The sequence below is a fragment of the Calliphora vicina genome, chromosome 3 (genome assembly GCF_958450345.1).
Source record: "Calliphora vicina chromosome 3, idCalVici1.1, whole genome shotgun sequence".
NCBI classification, from domain to species: domain Eukaryota; kingdom Metazoa; phylum Arthropoda; class Insecta; order Diptera; family Calliphoridae; genus Calliphora; species Calliphora vicina.
The window spans coordinates 102,353,297-102,371,858 of record NC_088782.1 but is presented as its reverse complement, the minus strand read 5'-3'; the positions used below and the strand labels follow the sequence as shown (position 1 = coordinate 102,371,858).

Below are 18,562 nucleotides of genomic sequence, written 5' to 3'. Positions count from 1 at the left end.
GATTACGAGTTAACAGTTACCAGCCAGTGGTGGGCTCTAAACCGATTTAATAATAGTCAACCATCTAACCAGATGAGAACTCTTAAACTGTAGAGTTAGGATTTAGACAGTTTGTGACATTTATTTTTTTTTTTCAAATCACATCTAAACTCAGCCAAATGACAAGTATTTAGAAATAACTTGTACCCTCCCACTTAACCTTTAATGAGTAATTTTGCTTTAATTTAAATTAATCGTTACACGCAACATATTTTCTTTACCATTCCCAACATAATCATTATTAATAATTTGTTTTTGCTAAAAATCAAAAAATAACTTTGCTCATTTTGCTGTAGTCAATGGTGGCTTAGTTTTATGCCTAAAATGTATATTCCCTCCACTTCTCATAGGGGTTTCTTAACTTTTTTATTTCATTTTCTTTTATTTTCATTGTATGTATTTCTAAAAATAACATTTTGTATGTCTGTAGTTGTTTTTGTGCCCAAAAAAAAAATAATAATAAGAAAACACACAAAAGCCTAATTCTTGGATTTTATTTTGTCTATACACATGATTTGATTCCCTTTTTGCAGCTCCAACCACCGTCTGTGGCAAAACATTTATTGTGTAGGACTTTTGGGGGTATTTGTTGAATAGAAAGTTATGAGAATTTAAATTTTAGTTGTCGTAAAATAAACTCACATTGCATGACAGGAGATTTTTTGGTTTAAGTTTTTGTTTGTAATAAGTACACATGAAATTATGAGAAATAAATTTAAACGGTTTTTTGGTAAGGTTAAATAATTTTTCAAAGTACGCATTCTGAACGGAAAACAATAGGACGATCGAATAATATTTACTGTTCCTATTCAACATAAAATTGTATAAGAATAATACTGAGGTCCCTTCGAATTAACGTTGTGGTCATCCTAAAATTATGGACAAATTCATTAGAGATAATCTAGACAGCGCACAGTGGTCGGTGCTGTATGGAGTCGGCGGCCAAAAATACTTCCAGTGTAGGTATCAACTTGTAATTTCGGTCACGGCTTTATAAATATGTCAGAACTGTTTAATGATAAAATGGGAGTGTTTGATGACTCATACCCACCCCCTACCATACCTTAGCATCCAAATTCACCACAACGCTCAGTGCGAGGTTATGACATTCTAGTTAATCAAAATTACATATCTCGGTAATAAATAATAGTACATTTATAATTTTTGGTACAATATATAATAAGGATATTACACAAATTTTTTTCAAAAATGGGCGTAATTGTACAACTGCCACACCCACTCCCCATATAAGTGGAACTATAAACTTTTTAAAATTGATAAAAAATTAAAAATCAATAAGAATTCTTACTAAAAAAAAAGCAAACTAAATCTGGGTGTGGTCCGCCCGCTCATGTGAGTTTAATAAAATCGACTCCTTTTAGGCAAGCCAATCAGAATATTTATTTTGAACTTTTGTTTTTATACGATTGCATTTTTGCCAAAATTTTGAAATTTTTTTGCAATTATAATTTGAGCGTGTTTCTAAATTACTTTCTTCAAATGTGTAGCCCTCATTTTTAATATAGTTTTTCACGACATCCTTCACTTTTCGAGCTTTTTCAGCATTTTAAGCACCAAATATCAAAAATATGTGAGCGCGAAAGTTTGCAATTATAAGATGTGACTATTGCAAAAACAATTTATAATAAGGACCAAATTCATAAAGTAAAAATATTAAAAGTCCGTGGAAAAGAAAAAAACAAACACAATTCTTTACATGCATAACAATAACAAAGCAACGCGAACATAAACTAACAAAACACCTCACAAAAATTCAATGTTGGACATCGAAAACAACGAGGCCGCTTTGGTATATGGGACATAAATCAAAGAGATGCAAAAGGATGCAGCTGAAATTTCCAATTTTAGAATCTTGGAATATTAACTAATAAACCAGAAAAAATCCCATTGGAGACATCAGGGGGAAACACAACTAAAACTCTAGTTGAAATTGAAATATATGGTCGAACGAACACTAAAAATGACACTGGGCAAAAATTAATTTTATAAAAAATACACAAGAAGCTAAACACATTGTAATTATCTTAAAATTAAGTTAATACCTTTCAATTCAATATTCATTTTGATTTATTTCAAAAAAACATTTTTTTATATGGTTTTAATTAATTTAAAGTTGCGCTTAATTTTCCACTTTTTCACTCTGCAAAAACCAACTGTCAACATGCTCTCACTTTTGAAGCTATTCCTGAACAAAGTCCCCAAACCATCAATTCATTATGAATTAAAACCCAAAAGTTCTAAATCAAATAAATCCCCAACCAAGAAACTAAACCACCAACCAAAATTCAAAACAACTTCTCTGAGCGAAGCCAATTTTTGATACACACCAGAGGAGGAAACAACTTTTCTGAGTGAAGACAATTTTTGATACACCCCAGAGTAATTTCATTATGAATTAAATCCCCAATTTTAGAAATGAAATAAATCCCCAAAAAATTAACTAAGTCCCTAAATTTCGATGTTAGTTTTTTCTATATAAAATTTTGGGGCCTTTGTCATTGGGGACTTAGTTCGTATCGCCTTCCTGGTCATAAATCTGTATATATGTATGCGGTATATACAACTTTATTTCGAATTATAAATTCGAAATTTCAACATAAAATAGTTTAAAAATAGGTTTGAAAGATCAGTGAACGACCCCTTTTCAAATAGCGCACATTTTGTGATAAAAAACAGTTATATAGAAATATTGAAAATGAAAAATAAAAAAACAATTTTTAAATTTGTAATCAGGAATCCCGCAAATTCCCAAAAAAGTGTTGAAAAATCCCAAAAATGTGATTCTTTATTTTTTTGGCTATAATATCCATATCCATAACAACATTTGTGGCCATCTAAAAAGGGTTACAATATTTTGATTTCGACTATGCGATTTGAGAATGTTTTGAAGTTAAATTTTACATAAAAAATATTTGTTTTTTGGGTAACCTCGGAATGAAATATTTTAATTTTTTTTTATTTAAAATATCTTATGTAACGTTAGCTTTACAGGAAATATAAATCCCATATTCATCTTCTTAGAAATTTTTTAGATAACTTAAAAAGAAAACAAGTATGATAGCTATATTCGGCTGTGCTGAATATATATACCCTTCACCAAATTATACTTCAAGATATAAGTTTTAAATATTTTTGGGTAAAAAATTTTCTTTTTTTTTTAATTTTTTGAAATTTTTTTTTTTTCGAATTGTTACTTTAAAATTTTTTTTTTAAATTTTAAAATTTATTTTTTTAAATTTAAAATTTTTTTTTCTTAAATTTTAAAAATTTTTTTCCCGATTTTGACCCATTGTAGGTCCAACTTACTATACTCGTTGCAAAGGTCTTTGAAATATCTGTCATTAGATATCCATATTGTCTATATTAATGACTTAGTAATCCAGATATAGATTAAAAATAGGTCAAAAATCGATGTTGTCCTGGTTTTTTCCTCATATCTCACCCATTGAAACTTCTCGAAAGCATGCCTGACAGAATCATCAAAGATTTGGATACCGAAGATATTTGGGGTCTTTAGAAAGTTTATTTCAACAGACAGACGGACATGGCTTAATAGACTCCGCTAGCTATAAGGATCCGCTAGCTATAGGATCGGAAAATTATATTGTGGAAATTACAAACGGAATGACAAACTTATATACACTCAGGTCTCGTTTTATGCGATAGATGCGTTCCGAAAAAAATCGCATAAATTGAATTCGCATAAAACGATACTCTAGCTTCATATAAAAACTAATGACTCGTTCCAAAATTCTGAAAATCCGCATAAATTCAGATTTAAATTAAAAAAAAATCAACAAAAATATATGTATGTATTTATTTAAATATAATCGGATTGTCATCATATGGTAAAATATCATTTTCATCACTAGAATTAATCTAGTGAATAGGGGACGAAATCAAAGAATTTTTAGGAGCTTCAATTTCTTCTTTTCTTGCAAAATAATTTGTCATTATACTTTCCGATTTTGAATTTTTAAGTTGCTTTTGCAACTCTTGATATCCGGAAAACAGATCAGTCAGTCCGCGATGAATCTTTAATGCTCTTTCCGTATCTGAATATATATTAAGAATTTGATTTTGTAAAAAACAAACTATAACCATTATATCAGTGATGCAAAAACATCAAAAATTTTAAAATCTTTTAAAATTATAAAAAAAAATTAATTTAAAAATCGCATAAATTTGGATCTACATAAAAAAATCCGCATAAAACGAGCCCTGAGTGTATACCCTTCTCACGAAGATGAAGGGTATAAAAAGTACGTTTTTCCAAAAAACTACCGAAAAATCGCCTTTTTAAATTTTTTTTAAATTAAAATACATACAACTTTGAAGTCGGTCATGACTTTTAAACAATTTTTTTTTAACAGATACATTTGGTTTTAGTCCAATAAAATAAAAATGGAGAAAATCAGGAAATATCAAAACACTGGTGTAATTTCATAACATGTGATATATGTGTATGTTCTCCTTATGCCGGCCACTACTCTAAAGTCTTTCAAAAGAAATGTATAACACCTTAAACCTAGAATTATTTAAAACATATTTCATCCTTACTCTTCCACTTTATTCCCAATGTATCTATCTCAAACTGCTCTAAGAAACTAAAAACTTTTCTAAATATTTAAATTATATTACAACAATTGTTTGCAATTTAATTCTTTCACAATATTTTCTTTTTCAATAAAAAAAAAAATTCTTCATAATCTTTTCATAAACATGCATACGTTTATAAAATATGAATTTACCTCTGCCATTTATTATTATTATTATTATTTTTGCCACAAGTTTCCAGGAAACTACAACAAAAATTACTATAATCCTTTACACTTGAATCTTATAAAAATCTATATACAATGTGGCAGAAGAAGAAAAATTCCCAAACTATATAAAAAGAATATGCTAAGGAAAATTATTTGCTTTCAAGAAAAACTATAGAGGAAACAGAAATTAAAACTTGAGAAATACCACCAACAACAACAACAATGTGCAACAAATTTTTGCATCATTATGTGCAACCCACCCACACACTGAATCTGCACTATCGGGTTTAATGGAAAATTTTCAAGTAAGAAAAATACTTTGTACAAAAAAAAATGAATAGATCACATAGAATGGGGGGTATAACATCAAAATGCATGATTTCTCACTAACCAAAGATGTTGTTGAATGTCATGACATTTAAATGGTACAAATGCTTAAAGGCCAAACAGGGACCATAATGTACCAATACACATATATTTATTTATATATCCCAACAGTTTAGCAAGTAGTCAATGTATCCCTTAGGCAGTAATAGACAGTATTTGTCACTAATGTCTTATCACTTGGCCGACTCCAATATATTTTGAGTCATTTGACACGTATGTGTCAAGTGCAAAGAGAAGATAATTGGTTACTTTATACATCCCAGGTATTCTAGCGTGAAGACAATTACCACTTAAGTGTATCTAAGTAATATAGACTGTAGTCACTTTAAAACATTTTTGAGTAATTCGTACAAACTGGTTTTATAAAAATTGTGTTGATAAAATTCTCATACATTTAATTTTTATTTTTGCTTAAGTATACTGATATCCCATGTAATATAGCGTGAAGTCAATAGCCACTTTAGTGTGTCTTAGTAATCTATAGTGAAGTCACTATAAACGTTTATTTTGTACTGCACTTTAGAAAGTAGTTACTTTAACCACCAAAAGAAATCTATTGGAGAGTTGTCGGAAGAAAATTTGTTTACAAGCAATCGTTTATTGGACTGTCCATGATATAGCCTTTTAACTGACTATTTAATTACATATTAAAATAACTAGTTATGTAGCTGATCAAGTAACCAGTTAGGTAGCTAGTAAAGTATCTGACGCTATGTAACCAGTATGTGAATCCAATGCGAATGTGAAATCAATTTGTTGACTACTTTGGACCAGCTATCGGACAGCCATAGGACATACACGTGTTAAAATAACTAGTCACGTAGCTACTGATGGATAAAATCACTAGTTCGAGACTGTCTCCCAGAACTGCTGGGATATTTCAAACAAAATATATTTGTGTGTGTAGAAAACCCACACACCAATATTCCCATAGTCTGGCACGTGTGCGAGACTCTTAAATAAATTGTTATAAATGTTCCAATGGCATTACCAAATCAAGCACTGATGATATTGTTACGATTTTAAGTTTCAAAAACATAGATCTTTATTTTTTATTGCAAATATAACAATTCTTTATTTACTAAAATCAGCACAATTTTCTAGGGCGCTCAATAGACTCAGTACTACTGGCTGATGAAATCAGCTGGAGAGGTATCTCTCCTATCTGCTCTGATAATATTGATTATTGTATTTCTAATAACATTTTCAAAATAAACTATGGTTCCTTCATATCTAAATGACTATCTGAACTCTATTTCTCAGATGGGTCCAGTTTGTGTGTCTACATTGACGGTTTACAAATGGGGAGGAGCGTTGATAGTGGCATCTTTACTGAGGAGTTCGGAACAAAGATTCTTATTAGGCTCAATGATGAATATAGTATTCTTCAGGCTGAATATTAGACAAAGTTTGGTATATTGGATAAAGTAATTATACACGCAGAGAAAAAATATAATTGGGCATGGTTACTGTAACCATTTAAATAGTGTTACAAGATTTTTAACAATATTATAGTCACAGTAACTATTTACATGATTGTGGTAACCATAATATGGTTAATTTATGATTCACATGATTGTATCAACCATATATATGGTTACAGTAAACAAGTATATGTTTGTGATAACCATATTTATGATGAATAATTTTATCATAATATGTTGTTCTCATATTATGATAAGCCTTAAGCCGAGAGCAACATAATATGATAAGTCCTTCATCATATGAATAGTTGTCACAAACATATATTTGTTTACTGTAACCATATATATGGTTAATACAATCATGTAAATCGTAAATTAACCATATTATTGTTACCATAATCAAGTAAATGGTTACTGTGACTATAATATAGTTATAAAACTTGTAACAATATTGAAATGGTTACAGTAACCATGTCCAACTATATTTTTTCTCTGTGTGTACTTGGCAAGGATATATGTACTTATACAAACTGCCAGGCAGCTTTTAAATCCCTGAGTAGTTGCGGGGTGTATCAATTATTACCATTGTAGATTTGGTGTACACATCATTCGTATTGCTCTCCCTTATAACATAGTTGTCACAATAAGGAGGAGGATGTAATTTTTCTATGTAAATGTTCTGCACTATAGGATAAGCGAGTATGTAGTCTAGGATGTTTGTTCTTTGATAATATTTATGTTCTCTCTCTACAATGAGCCCTGATCGGCTTGTCAGAATGCCAAAGGTCGGGGTCTGATCTGTAGCCGCTTCATTTTCTTATTTCCTTTCTTTATCTCCTTCTTCTTCCCATACTACTAACTTTATTTGTTTATATTCCTCTACTTCTCTCAAACAATAATCTCTGTCCGCTGCGGACAATTTTCTTCTACCCTTCGTAGGTATTAACAAGCTGTGTCAATAGCATAACAACCAGTGAATCCTAACTAAAATTATGGAAGAATTATTCCAGCCCATTAATATCATGGAACTATTGAACATATTCTTCACCATGTTTATAAACACTTCTATCTGTAGAAACTTCTACTTATTGATAACACGCTGTTATTAACATTGTTTATAAGTATCACAACATTAACTGTTAAAGATGTTAAAATTAACTGTTAAAGCTGCTAAAATCTCTAGGTGCTCATTGTGAAAAAGACGTTGTTCTCGATAGTCCAATTGGTAAGACAGTTAAAAAAAATTTGGAGAAATATGTGCGTAAATCCTGTAGCAATCATTCTTATAAGAATCTATTTCACCTTGTATATTTGCGGCTTAGAAATTATTTTCTGTGCCAGGGGAAATAAGACGGTTTTTCGATAGTTTTTTTTTTGGAAAAAAAAGTTTTTTTTTTAAGAACATGTGTAACGTGGATAAGTATTTAGCTACTTTCCCGTACATATTAATATAAAATAATAAATTTAATCATAAGTATCTATATAATTTCCCCGTACATAGTAATAAAATAAAAATTAATAAGTAATAATAATAATTAATTTCATAATAAACCATTTAAATTATAAGTTCATTTAGTGGGAACATCATCACAATATGCTGTCTAGTGTGAACATACATATAAATATATTAATTTGTTTGAGAATGAAAACATATCACCTAATAATTCCCATCTAGTTTATACAAATTTGTGTATAAGTAACAAAAGTTTACACATTGTGGGGGCGGTTCATACGAGACAGAATTTGCCAACCACTTTGATATTAATTTATCAAAGTAGACTGACATAGATCGGTCAACCCATTTTTCCTTTTCGGGACTCGGACATAGTTCGAGTACCGATAATACATTTTATCAGCGACTTCGGTCGACTGTTCAATACAGGGCTTCGGTCCACTGTTCAAGACAGAGGCTTGTTCCGACTGTTCAATACAGAGACTTCGGTCGACTGTTCAATACAGAGACTTCGGTCGACTGTTCAATACAGAGACTTCGGTCATCTGTTTAATACAGAGGCTTTGGCCGACTGTTCAATACAGAGACTTCGGTCTTCTGTTCAATACAGAGACTTCGGTCGGCTGTTCCATACAGAGGCTTTGGCCAACTGTTCAATACAGAGACTTCGGTCGACTGTTCCATACAGAGGCTTCGGCCAACTGTTCAATACAGAGACTTCGATCTTCTGTTCAATACAGAGACTTCGGTCGGCTGTTCCATACAGAGGCTTAGGCCAACTGTTCAATACAGAGACTTCGGTCGACTGTTCAAGACAGAGGCTTCGGCCAACTGTTCAATACAGAGACTTCGGTCAACTGTTCAAGACAGAGGCTTCGGCCGACTGTTCAATACAGAGACTTCGGTCGACTGTTCAAGACAGAGGCTTCGGCCAACTGTTCAATACAGAGACTTCGGTCGTCTGTTCAATATAGGGGCTTCGGCCAACTGTTCAAGACAGAGGCTTCGGCCAACTGTTCAATACAGAGCCTTTGGTCGACTGTTCAATACAGAGGCTTCGGCCAACTGTTCAATACAGAGACTTCGGTCGACTGTTCAATACAGAGACTTCGGTCGACTGTTCAATACAGGAGCTTTGGCTAACTGTTCCCCTAGTTAAGTGCATTTTACTTGTATTATAGATTAAGTATCTAAAATATTATAGCTTTAGTTATCATCCGATCCTGTACCAACGAACCGCATCACCAGAAACCCGTAACAACCGCTTGCGACAAACTGTCCAGTTAGTGAGTCGTATCAATACATCGTACCGCCGACGATTATTGAAATCCCGAAGAATCCGAAATACATCTCACCAGAACCGCCCACACCCAAACGTAGAATCATTACCAGAAATCCGACAACATCCGAAGTTATTATCGTAGCTGTTCGTAATTCGTTATATATAAACACTTATTATATATTAACTATATTAAATATTAAACAATAAAGAAAGATATTATCGACCCTGGAAAGGGTAAATCAATTGTGTTATCACTTAAGGTTTGTGGATCCGTAAGTTTACCCTGGACTCGACTGAACTACCCTAGCCGACGACAAATCCACGTTATACATGTTTCAAGTATTTATACTTTTTGAAAAGCTAACTTTTCACAAAAATATTTTAAATGAAAACTTATTTGAAAATTGTTGAGACCAAAAGGACCAGGCCCATCAAAAAACCACTATTTTTATGTAAAATTCAAATTTAGGGCAAAAATTCTCAAATCACATATGCGATATCAAAATATAATAACCAATTTTAGATGACCAAATATGTTGTTAATTATTTTGTAAAGGCATCCAAAACTATTGGTAGTTGAACTATATAACTTTTCTACCCCGTACTTAACATTTTAGTATTCATATTTCAGAAACACAGTTGTACGTTATCACTGAAAAACATTTCAGTTTTTTCTTTATTGTACTGAAAAAACTAATGTATTGAGTATTTACTTTTTGATAAATCCACCCTATTTAAAACAAAAAAATTCTACCCTATCAGATTTTTTTTGTATTTACACCGTTAATTTCTTATCTCAAAATATATATATTAGTTATTCATATTAAAAGAACAAGTTTTTTTTAAAAAAAAACTTATTCATCCAATCACTAAAAATAATCTTCTATGAATTTTAAGAGTTACAATTCACATCGAATCTCTCCATAAAATATCTACACATATCCCTTATCATCTTTCCCTTTAATAGTAACAAACTTTTTATTTCCACCATACCCACTACACTAACCAATATTGTTTGAAACTATATATTGTACGTATAAAGTTAATTCACCACACTTACCTATAATATTCACCATCTAAGAGACAGCGAGTATCACCATAACTACCACTCGTGCGCATACCAAAGCCGGCACCACCACTAACACCTTCATGTAGCAAACCGCTGCCAACACCACTACTACTACGTATACCACTGCCACCGCCTGCACCACCACCACTACCACCGCCACCACAACCATTATTTGTATCACCATAGTTCGCTGTATGGCCACCAATGCGACCACTCATGCCACCCGAACGCATAAACGAATGTTTCCCATAATAACTGTAATGCTCAACTGGTCGATATCCTGATGACGTCTGCATGAACATTTTATCAATGTGCGCGGGCGTATCATCTGTGGGTGAGACGACCGGTGTGAATGGATTGTAAATTTCTTCTCCTTCAGCGGGTACAATGTCATCTGAAAGCTCTTTTAATATCGATGTTAAACCACTGGCTGTATAAAATTTACCTAAAATTATAGAAAAAGAAAGAAAACAACACCATAAACACAATTTACAAAATACATGTAGCACAAAATTCCAACTACAATAACAACAATATGTTTTGTTAACTTAATATAAAAACAAGTTGTTGGTGCATGTAAAAGTTTGTTATAGAAAAGAGCTTAAATATAAATTGGTCTACATTTGAACGGGGCTGGCAGTACGGTTGCCAGATTTGATGATTTATTGTCATTTTGACGATTTTAAGGGTCCAGAATGAAACACTGACGATTACTTTAAAGAGAAATTTCGCACTAATTCACAATTATTATACCCTTTACCATGAGTGGCTAGGATATATACATATAAGTTTTGTAATTTCTACATTTTCACTTGCGACCCCATAAAGTATATATATTCTGGATCGTTATATCGAGCCCTTAGCGCCAAATTATCGTAAGCGACATTTTCTGAAAATTTTTTTATTGCGGAAATTAAAATTTTATGGACCGACTGATGTTTTATCGTTCTCAGAATATCAAAATTGTTAATAACTTCAAAAATATAGGGGGTAAGATTTTATCGTAAGTCAATGTTTACATTTTTCATTAAACGAATTTTATCGTAAGCGACGCGCAGTGGTATAGAAAAAAGAGGGAAATAAATCTGTAACTTCTAAATGGTTAGATTGGTTTGAATGAAATTTCACATGCACATAGAAGAAGTATTGTCGAGTTTAAGTTTTGAAAGTGGGCCTCATGTGCCCACCAGGGGCGCGACCAAAGGTCCTCAATGTAGTACACCTGGGTATGTTACATTTTTAAAACTATCCTATTACTTCTTCTGTTTTTCGATTACACATATAGAATCTACTCATTGAGCACTACAAAAAACCTCCTCGTAGCTATTAATTATATCTTATAGCTTAGGAGATATACGCATTTGAAAATTAAATTTTCAACATATTTTACCCGCCCTACTCCAGTTTTTTGATAACAGCGTATCCAAATATTTCCCGATTTTCTCCTGTTTTCCTTTATTAGACTAAAAATACATGTATGTATCAAATAGAAAAGAATTGCTTAAAAATAATAACTAAGTCTTAAGTTATATGCATTTGAATTTAAAAAATTTTAAAAATGCAATTTTTCTCTCATTTTTTTTTTGAAAAAGAATTTTTTTTTTTAAGTAATCGCAAACAATTTCTAAGATGATGTAGAAGGAATTTATACTTTTTGAAAAGCTAACTTTTCATCAAACATGCTAAATGAAAAATGATTTAAAAATTGTTGACACCAAGGGGACCATGTCCATTCAAAAAACGTCTTTTTTTATGTAAAATTCAAATTTAGGGCAAAAATTCTCAAATCGCATATATGATATCCAAATATAGTAACCGATTTTAGATGGCCCAATATGTTTTTAATTATTTTTTAATGGATTCTGATAAAACCGACCCTGGTATAGATATTATAGCCAAAAAACTAAAAATTCACATTTTTGGAATTTTTCAACACTTTTTTGGGAATTTCGGGATTGCGGATAATAAATTTCAAAATTCGTTTTTATTTTTCCATTTTAAATAGAAAAATCTACATAACTGTGAAATTTCAATAAAAACTATGCATAAATAAAAATTTAATTCCAATTCGAAAAATTTGTATCTATGCAAAAATTCAATAAAAAACATTTTTTGTCATATTTTTCAATAAAGTATTCCATGAATTTTTAATTGTCAAAAGTTATAAATATTTTTTAAAAATAAACAAATAGCTTGAACGAAATTATATTATATCGCATCATAACATTTTTAATACTGTGTATAAATTTCAAAATAATCAAAAAAACCTTCTCCTGTAAAATTTGTGTGTTTGTCGCTTACGAAAATTTGGCGCTAAGGGCTCGATATGTTGGTGACGAAGTCGGTATAAACATGTCCGTCTGTCTGTTGAAATCAACTTTCCGAAGCCCCAAATAACTTGCATACATGTTTGAGTCATCAATATATCCGTTATAGTCCAACTTAGGTTGATATTTAAAATCGAGAAAATCGGCCCACAAATGGCAGAGATATACGATAAAAACCGTGAATACCACGAATTATACCCAATTACTTGTTATACCCCACACCATCGTGAGAAGGGTAATTTTCACAATATAATTTTCCGACCATATAAAGTATATATATTCTGGATCCTTATAGATCGCGAAGTCGATTAAGCCATATCCATCTGTATGTCCGTCTGTCTGTCAGGACAACCTCGATGTTTTACCTATATCTGGATTACTAAATCATTAATATAGACAATATCTAATGATAGATATTTTAAAGACCTTTGCAACGACATATATACGACCATAGTAAGGTGGACCTAAAATGGGTAAAAATCGGAAAAATATTTTTTAATCCGAATTTTTTTTCACCAATAGTTTTTTTCCGTAAATATTACAAAAAAAAAAATTTAAATTTAAAAAAAAAATAAAAAAAACAATTCGAAAATTGTTTTTCCAAAAAATTAAAAAAAAATTTTGTTTATCTTAAAATATTTCAAATTTTTAATTTAAAGTATAATTTGGTGTAGGGTATATAAGAATCGGCACAGCCGAATATAGCTCTCTTATTTGTTTTTTGTTATTTTATATAATACTAGCTGACCCGGCAGACGTCGTCCTGTCTAAATTAGAAAAAAATTTTGTTTTAATTTGTGGGAAGCTGTTTGAAATGTGTAAAAATAGTTTTTGGATTGCTTTGCAGTGATATCATAATTTTGTTCCTTTTTAGTTGTCTGACGCTTAAGCCGATGGTGTTCCGACACGGGAACAAGCGGCATTTAATTGACCATGCAAGAAGCATGGAAATTTGTTAATTGTCATTGTGAATGCAAGCTGTACCGGAAACTGCAAGCGTTTAAAATCGAATGGCATCGGTAGGAGCCATTGGGATCCGTGGTCTTAAAACGTCTTCTCCTTTGTACTTTACTTTAAGTATTGTTGCATAGATGACGTTATTCATCAGGATTTTTACCGCAAGTAGTGTGCCATTACAAAGACGTTGTTGGTTTATGTTTCGTAACATTATGATTACCGATACGACTTTCCGTTGGAGGTTCTGAGGCGGTAATCCGCGAAATTGCAGTGAGTTTGAAAACTCAGTTGGCGACATCATCTTGGGAAGTAAGGGAATCCACCGATATGTATGTTATCAATTCGACTGCAAGATCACTTTGAATCTTAAAATTCAATTCGTCGATGTTTTTCGCAGCTCAACCAATCATGATTTTTGTAATTTTGTGCATTGTTTGGAAACACTTTTCGGATGAGTTTGGATTTGGTGAACGGGCAGAAAGCAACGGAAAATTGAATGCAGCCGTTCGAATTGTCAACCGCGATTTTACTTTGCCAATCTCCAGCAATTGTTTGGAAAATACTTCTCCAGATGTTCACAGTTAATTTGAATTTCTTGGCATTTTTTCACAAAACGGACGGCCAAAGTTAAGTTCATCGGCTGACGTTGACCGTGGAATCACTGGCACCTAGTGCGTTCAAAAAAAATCCCTCCAGTTATATCTTTCACAACTTTCATAAGAGTGTCGTACGCATAGTTTTGTAACCGATTCAACAGTGGAATGTTTTTTCGAATTGATTCCCTCAAGGCATCGCAATCATATAGTTATTCGCTTTGCAACTCTTGATGAAATGCGATATCATCAAGTACACGTCCTCGTTGTAAATTTCCTCACTCACTTGCAAATTTGGATTTGATGTTCTAATACGCATCTGATGCAAAATATCATTATACATGGCATCATTGTATTTGCACCACAAATGGATGGGAAGCATGTTGAGATAATTATCGAAAACAATATTCGTATTTGATGAGCATTTAACGAAAGCACACAGGGTATATTCCCAATGAGTGTCATTCTCTAACAATCCTAAGCGTTGACACTCTTCTCTATACGTATCATACAATTCACCATTTATAGTTCGCAAATCTTGGAATGATTATAGGTCACGAACGTTGACTAATAGCAAACGCAAATAGAAACACACATCGTTGATTGCATGGAAACCTGGAACTGGGTTTCCGAAGTTGAAATTTCTTTGACGATTGATTCCGAAATACCTTGGCATTGCGGAGTATAGCGAAATATCGAAAAAATGGGCGTAAAGTGGGCTTGGTCAATTTATCTTTCAGTAAAAACTTAACTTGGATTGTCACGAACATAATTAGCCACATCGGTTCAGTCGTTTTCCGATTTTAGATAAAACGAAAAAAAGTAGGCGTAAAAGTGGGCGTGGTCAATTTTTCTAAAAACCTAAGTTGGACTATGACGAACATTAAAAAAGAAAATTGTCCAAAATTTGACGATTTTGAACCCAAATAATCTGGCAATTTTGTCTGCCTGACAGAAGGTGGTGGTTTAAAAACAATCATTTTAAAACATATGGCAAAAGATACTTTTTTCCCCATTTAATTCAATGACACACAAAATAATACTTCTTTGTGTACTTTTTAGATTTGTGCAATATCTTTGATGTAGTTTGAAAAAAGAATACTGAAAAAACTGCAATTTTGTTAATGTGTTTTTAATAAAAGGGATTTGAATAAAACAAACAACTGCTAACAACTGAAATTGTTTATATTGTTTTTGTTACTGAAATATGAAATATGTGTTCTTAATATAATTCTTAATTTACATATATGGCTAAATCCCAGAAGTATTACAAACATTAAATTATTATTTACGAAAAGGCTAAACGATGTTTGTTCAATTACAATTGGAAATCTTGTTTTCTTCAATCTTGAAAAACGCTTATTACGCGAAAAATAAAGTCTATAAATGGATTAGACTTTTTTAATTTCCATTGAAGGCTTTGGAAAGGGCAATTGATGTTCACTTTCGAAAATCAAAAGAACTACTATCTGCACTCAACATTCATATATGAAGTGGCAATCTATTGAGAATATGTTTCACTTTCTCGTATAAAGGATTACTGGCCTTCGTGGATATTTAAGTCCATTATAGTAAATCTAATAGTACTTGTTCTCGAAAAATCCGCCACTAACTTTCTAGAAAAACGTTCAATCCGAAGAACAAAGTTTTCTCTAGGAAGACAGAGAATTCCACGTGGCAGTGTCATCACTGCTGTTCTCAAGTCTTATAATTAAGACTGTAGCTTAGACAGATGGTTTCTTTTTGGCAGTGTCTGGGAAATACCCGGATACTATTCATCACCGGAAGTGTACACAACATAAAACCTAACGAAATGAACCTCCCTAGAAGATTCAATATCCCACCATTTCCATTGCACCACATGGTGCAATTAATACAATGCATCTGAGAGTTATTCAACAATTTGCAGTTATTTTTGAACCTTAACACTCATTAGAGAGTGTTGTGATGTTTATGTGGAAGATTCATGGGGAGAACTTGAAGAATTACTCCCATACACTCGTTTGGTAGAGAGATCTTTTGATATCCACCCATAAGTAAGTTTTTTAGGAAATTTTTAATAAATTTCATTTTGGCATTTATAATAAATTTCAGATACGCATGAAATTTTGCCATGCTGAACTGGCTTCCTATTGATCTTATGACTAAGAGAGTTTTTCTCAATTCTGTCAAACGACTTGCTACTAGACAATGGAACATGAAACCTAAGAGACATTATATATACGACTATCTAATCTATTACACTTTCATTCACAAAGGTCTTCCCTGTTCGGTCGTAACTGAACAGAGTGGGAATGTCTTTTAGTAAATAAATGAGATACGATATTTGATTCTATGACGACTGTCCGACGTTATATACAAACAAAGACGACGAGACAAAGGAGATGGAGACGAGAAGAATGACTAATATTCCTCGAGCTCAACTGCTAGATGTTATATGTAGCTGTGATAAGTTGTCTCCGCTTTTTCGACACTCAGGAGGAACTTGATGGCATTAATTACTTGTAACTGCTCATTCGAGACGTAAACTATGAGAAAAATCTTCCACATGATGACTTCTACATAAGTTGTCCTAATAAGGAAGACCAGGAGACAGTGAGACAAATTCTCTACCACTGTACGGCGCTTGCGGATCAAATACTCGAGATTATCTACCAGTTGGATCTTAATAGCGGAGATCACTGCTCCAGACGCATACTAAGAGATAAAATCTTATTAAAGATGACTTCGGTGGATGTCGCGATAATGTGGAAACGCATCATTGTCAGCGTCCGGCCCTTGTGGATCAAATATGGAAGATTATGAATGGCAACGATCAAGCAATTGATTGTTTAGCTTGAGGACTCACAATAGTTAGATATAGATTTGTGGACATTTTGGTTAAATCAAACTAACCAAATATCAGTGAGATCCAAATAAGTCGTATTCAAAATCTGTTGTTGCAATAAAACTCCTAAAACACACAGGGAGTTTTCTCAAGTCAAAGAAATTAGTTATAAAATGCTGCTCGTGGTTAATATTTTAAGTTGCTGGTCGTAGAAAGATCAAACTATAAATCCTTAAATTTCGTATCTCTTATTCTATGAATCTGCTGATAAAGCTAAACATTTGGCTGAACTATATTCAAGAAATTCACACCTACCGATAAGCGAACTAAAACAATACAATTTTTAAAGCTAATCAGTTTCCACACGATATATATATACTTCGTCTTTTAATTTCCTTCTATCAGTACTGGTTGCTTTACATGATAGCTCACTCCCCGCAAGAAATCAAATGTAATCGATATAACTTCCATCTGACAAGAACACACTACTCAATAAGATCGACAAAAAAAATCATCGACCGGAAAGCCTTTTGCGAGATCTTATAACGTCTAAATCTCAACAAATTATACTATGAGAAAGCTTTTACTCCGGTATGCTATCAACATCTACTGCTCAATATCAACCCATTTTTTGATATTCTTTACATACACCAAATGATGACATCCCCACAGATTGTCCTGAAAAAACTAAAATTATCGAAGTGACAAGATATCTCAAATCAAACAAATCTCTGGGTTTGGATAATTTCTCTTCAGAACTGCTTACAGCCGGCCGTATAACCAGTGCACCAGATTATCGTTGAGCAATCAGTGAAATGGACATCACCATTGTACCTCGTATTCATAGATTTTGACAAGGCCTTTGACATACTCAACAATAATGCTATATGGAACTCGCTGGTATACAAGGGTGTCCCCGAAAAATTAACACAGCTAATCAAAACCTTGTACAAGAATGATACTTGCCGTGAATCACATGATCGTAGTAAAAACTGGTGTTAGACAAGGCTATGTTTTATCACCTCTTCTTTTTGATGTAGAAAGCAACAATCCATCAGAAGATAGGTCATAATACCTTAAGGCTTACAAGAGATGCGGTAAAAAAGTTCCACCATCAGTGAGATCGCAAAACTGGATTGCCATTTCTTCGCATTTGACCAAGATATTGAAGCTGTAAAGTCTTTCTGCTACCTGCTGGTCGATTCTGGTTCTGTGAAACGGTGAAATGAAAAAAAAACTTTTAATTTTCGTTTTCATAAGAACTTTTCATATTATCATTTCCCAATTACACAAATTGCTATTCCCGTTCTTCAATTTGTTTTATTTAAATTTTTCTTTTGATGTGAAAACATTTGAATTTATTTATCATTTTTTCACTAAACGAGAATCAGAAATATGAAAAAACTTTTCATTTCAC

The 18,562-nt window shown here is 32.4% G+C and overlaps 1 protein-coding gene across 1 annotated transcript in view; it reads right to left on the bottom strand.

The window, feature by feature from the left end:
- LOC135954665 (uncharacterized) overlaps positions 1–18,562 on the bottom strand; it is a 57,588-nt gene that overhangs the window by 17,589 nt on the left and 21,437 nt on the right. Inside the window, exon 2 of the mRNA XM_065504881.1 lies at positions 10,433–10,886. Coding sequence (XP_065360953.1) covers positions 10,433–10,886 — 454 coding nt within the window. The remainder of the gene's footprint in view (positions 1–10,432; positions 10,887–18,562) is intronic.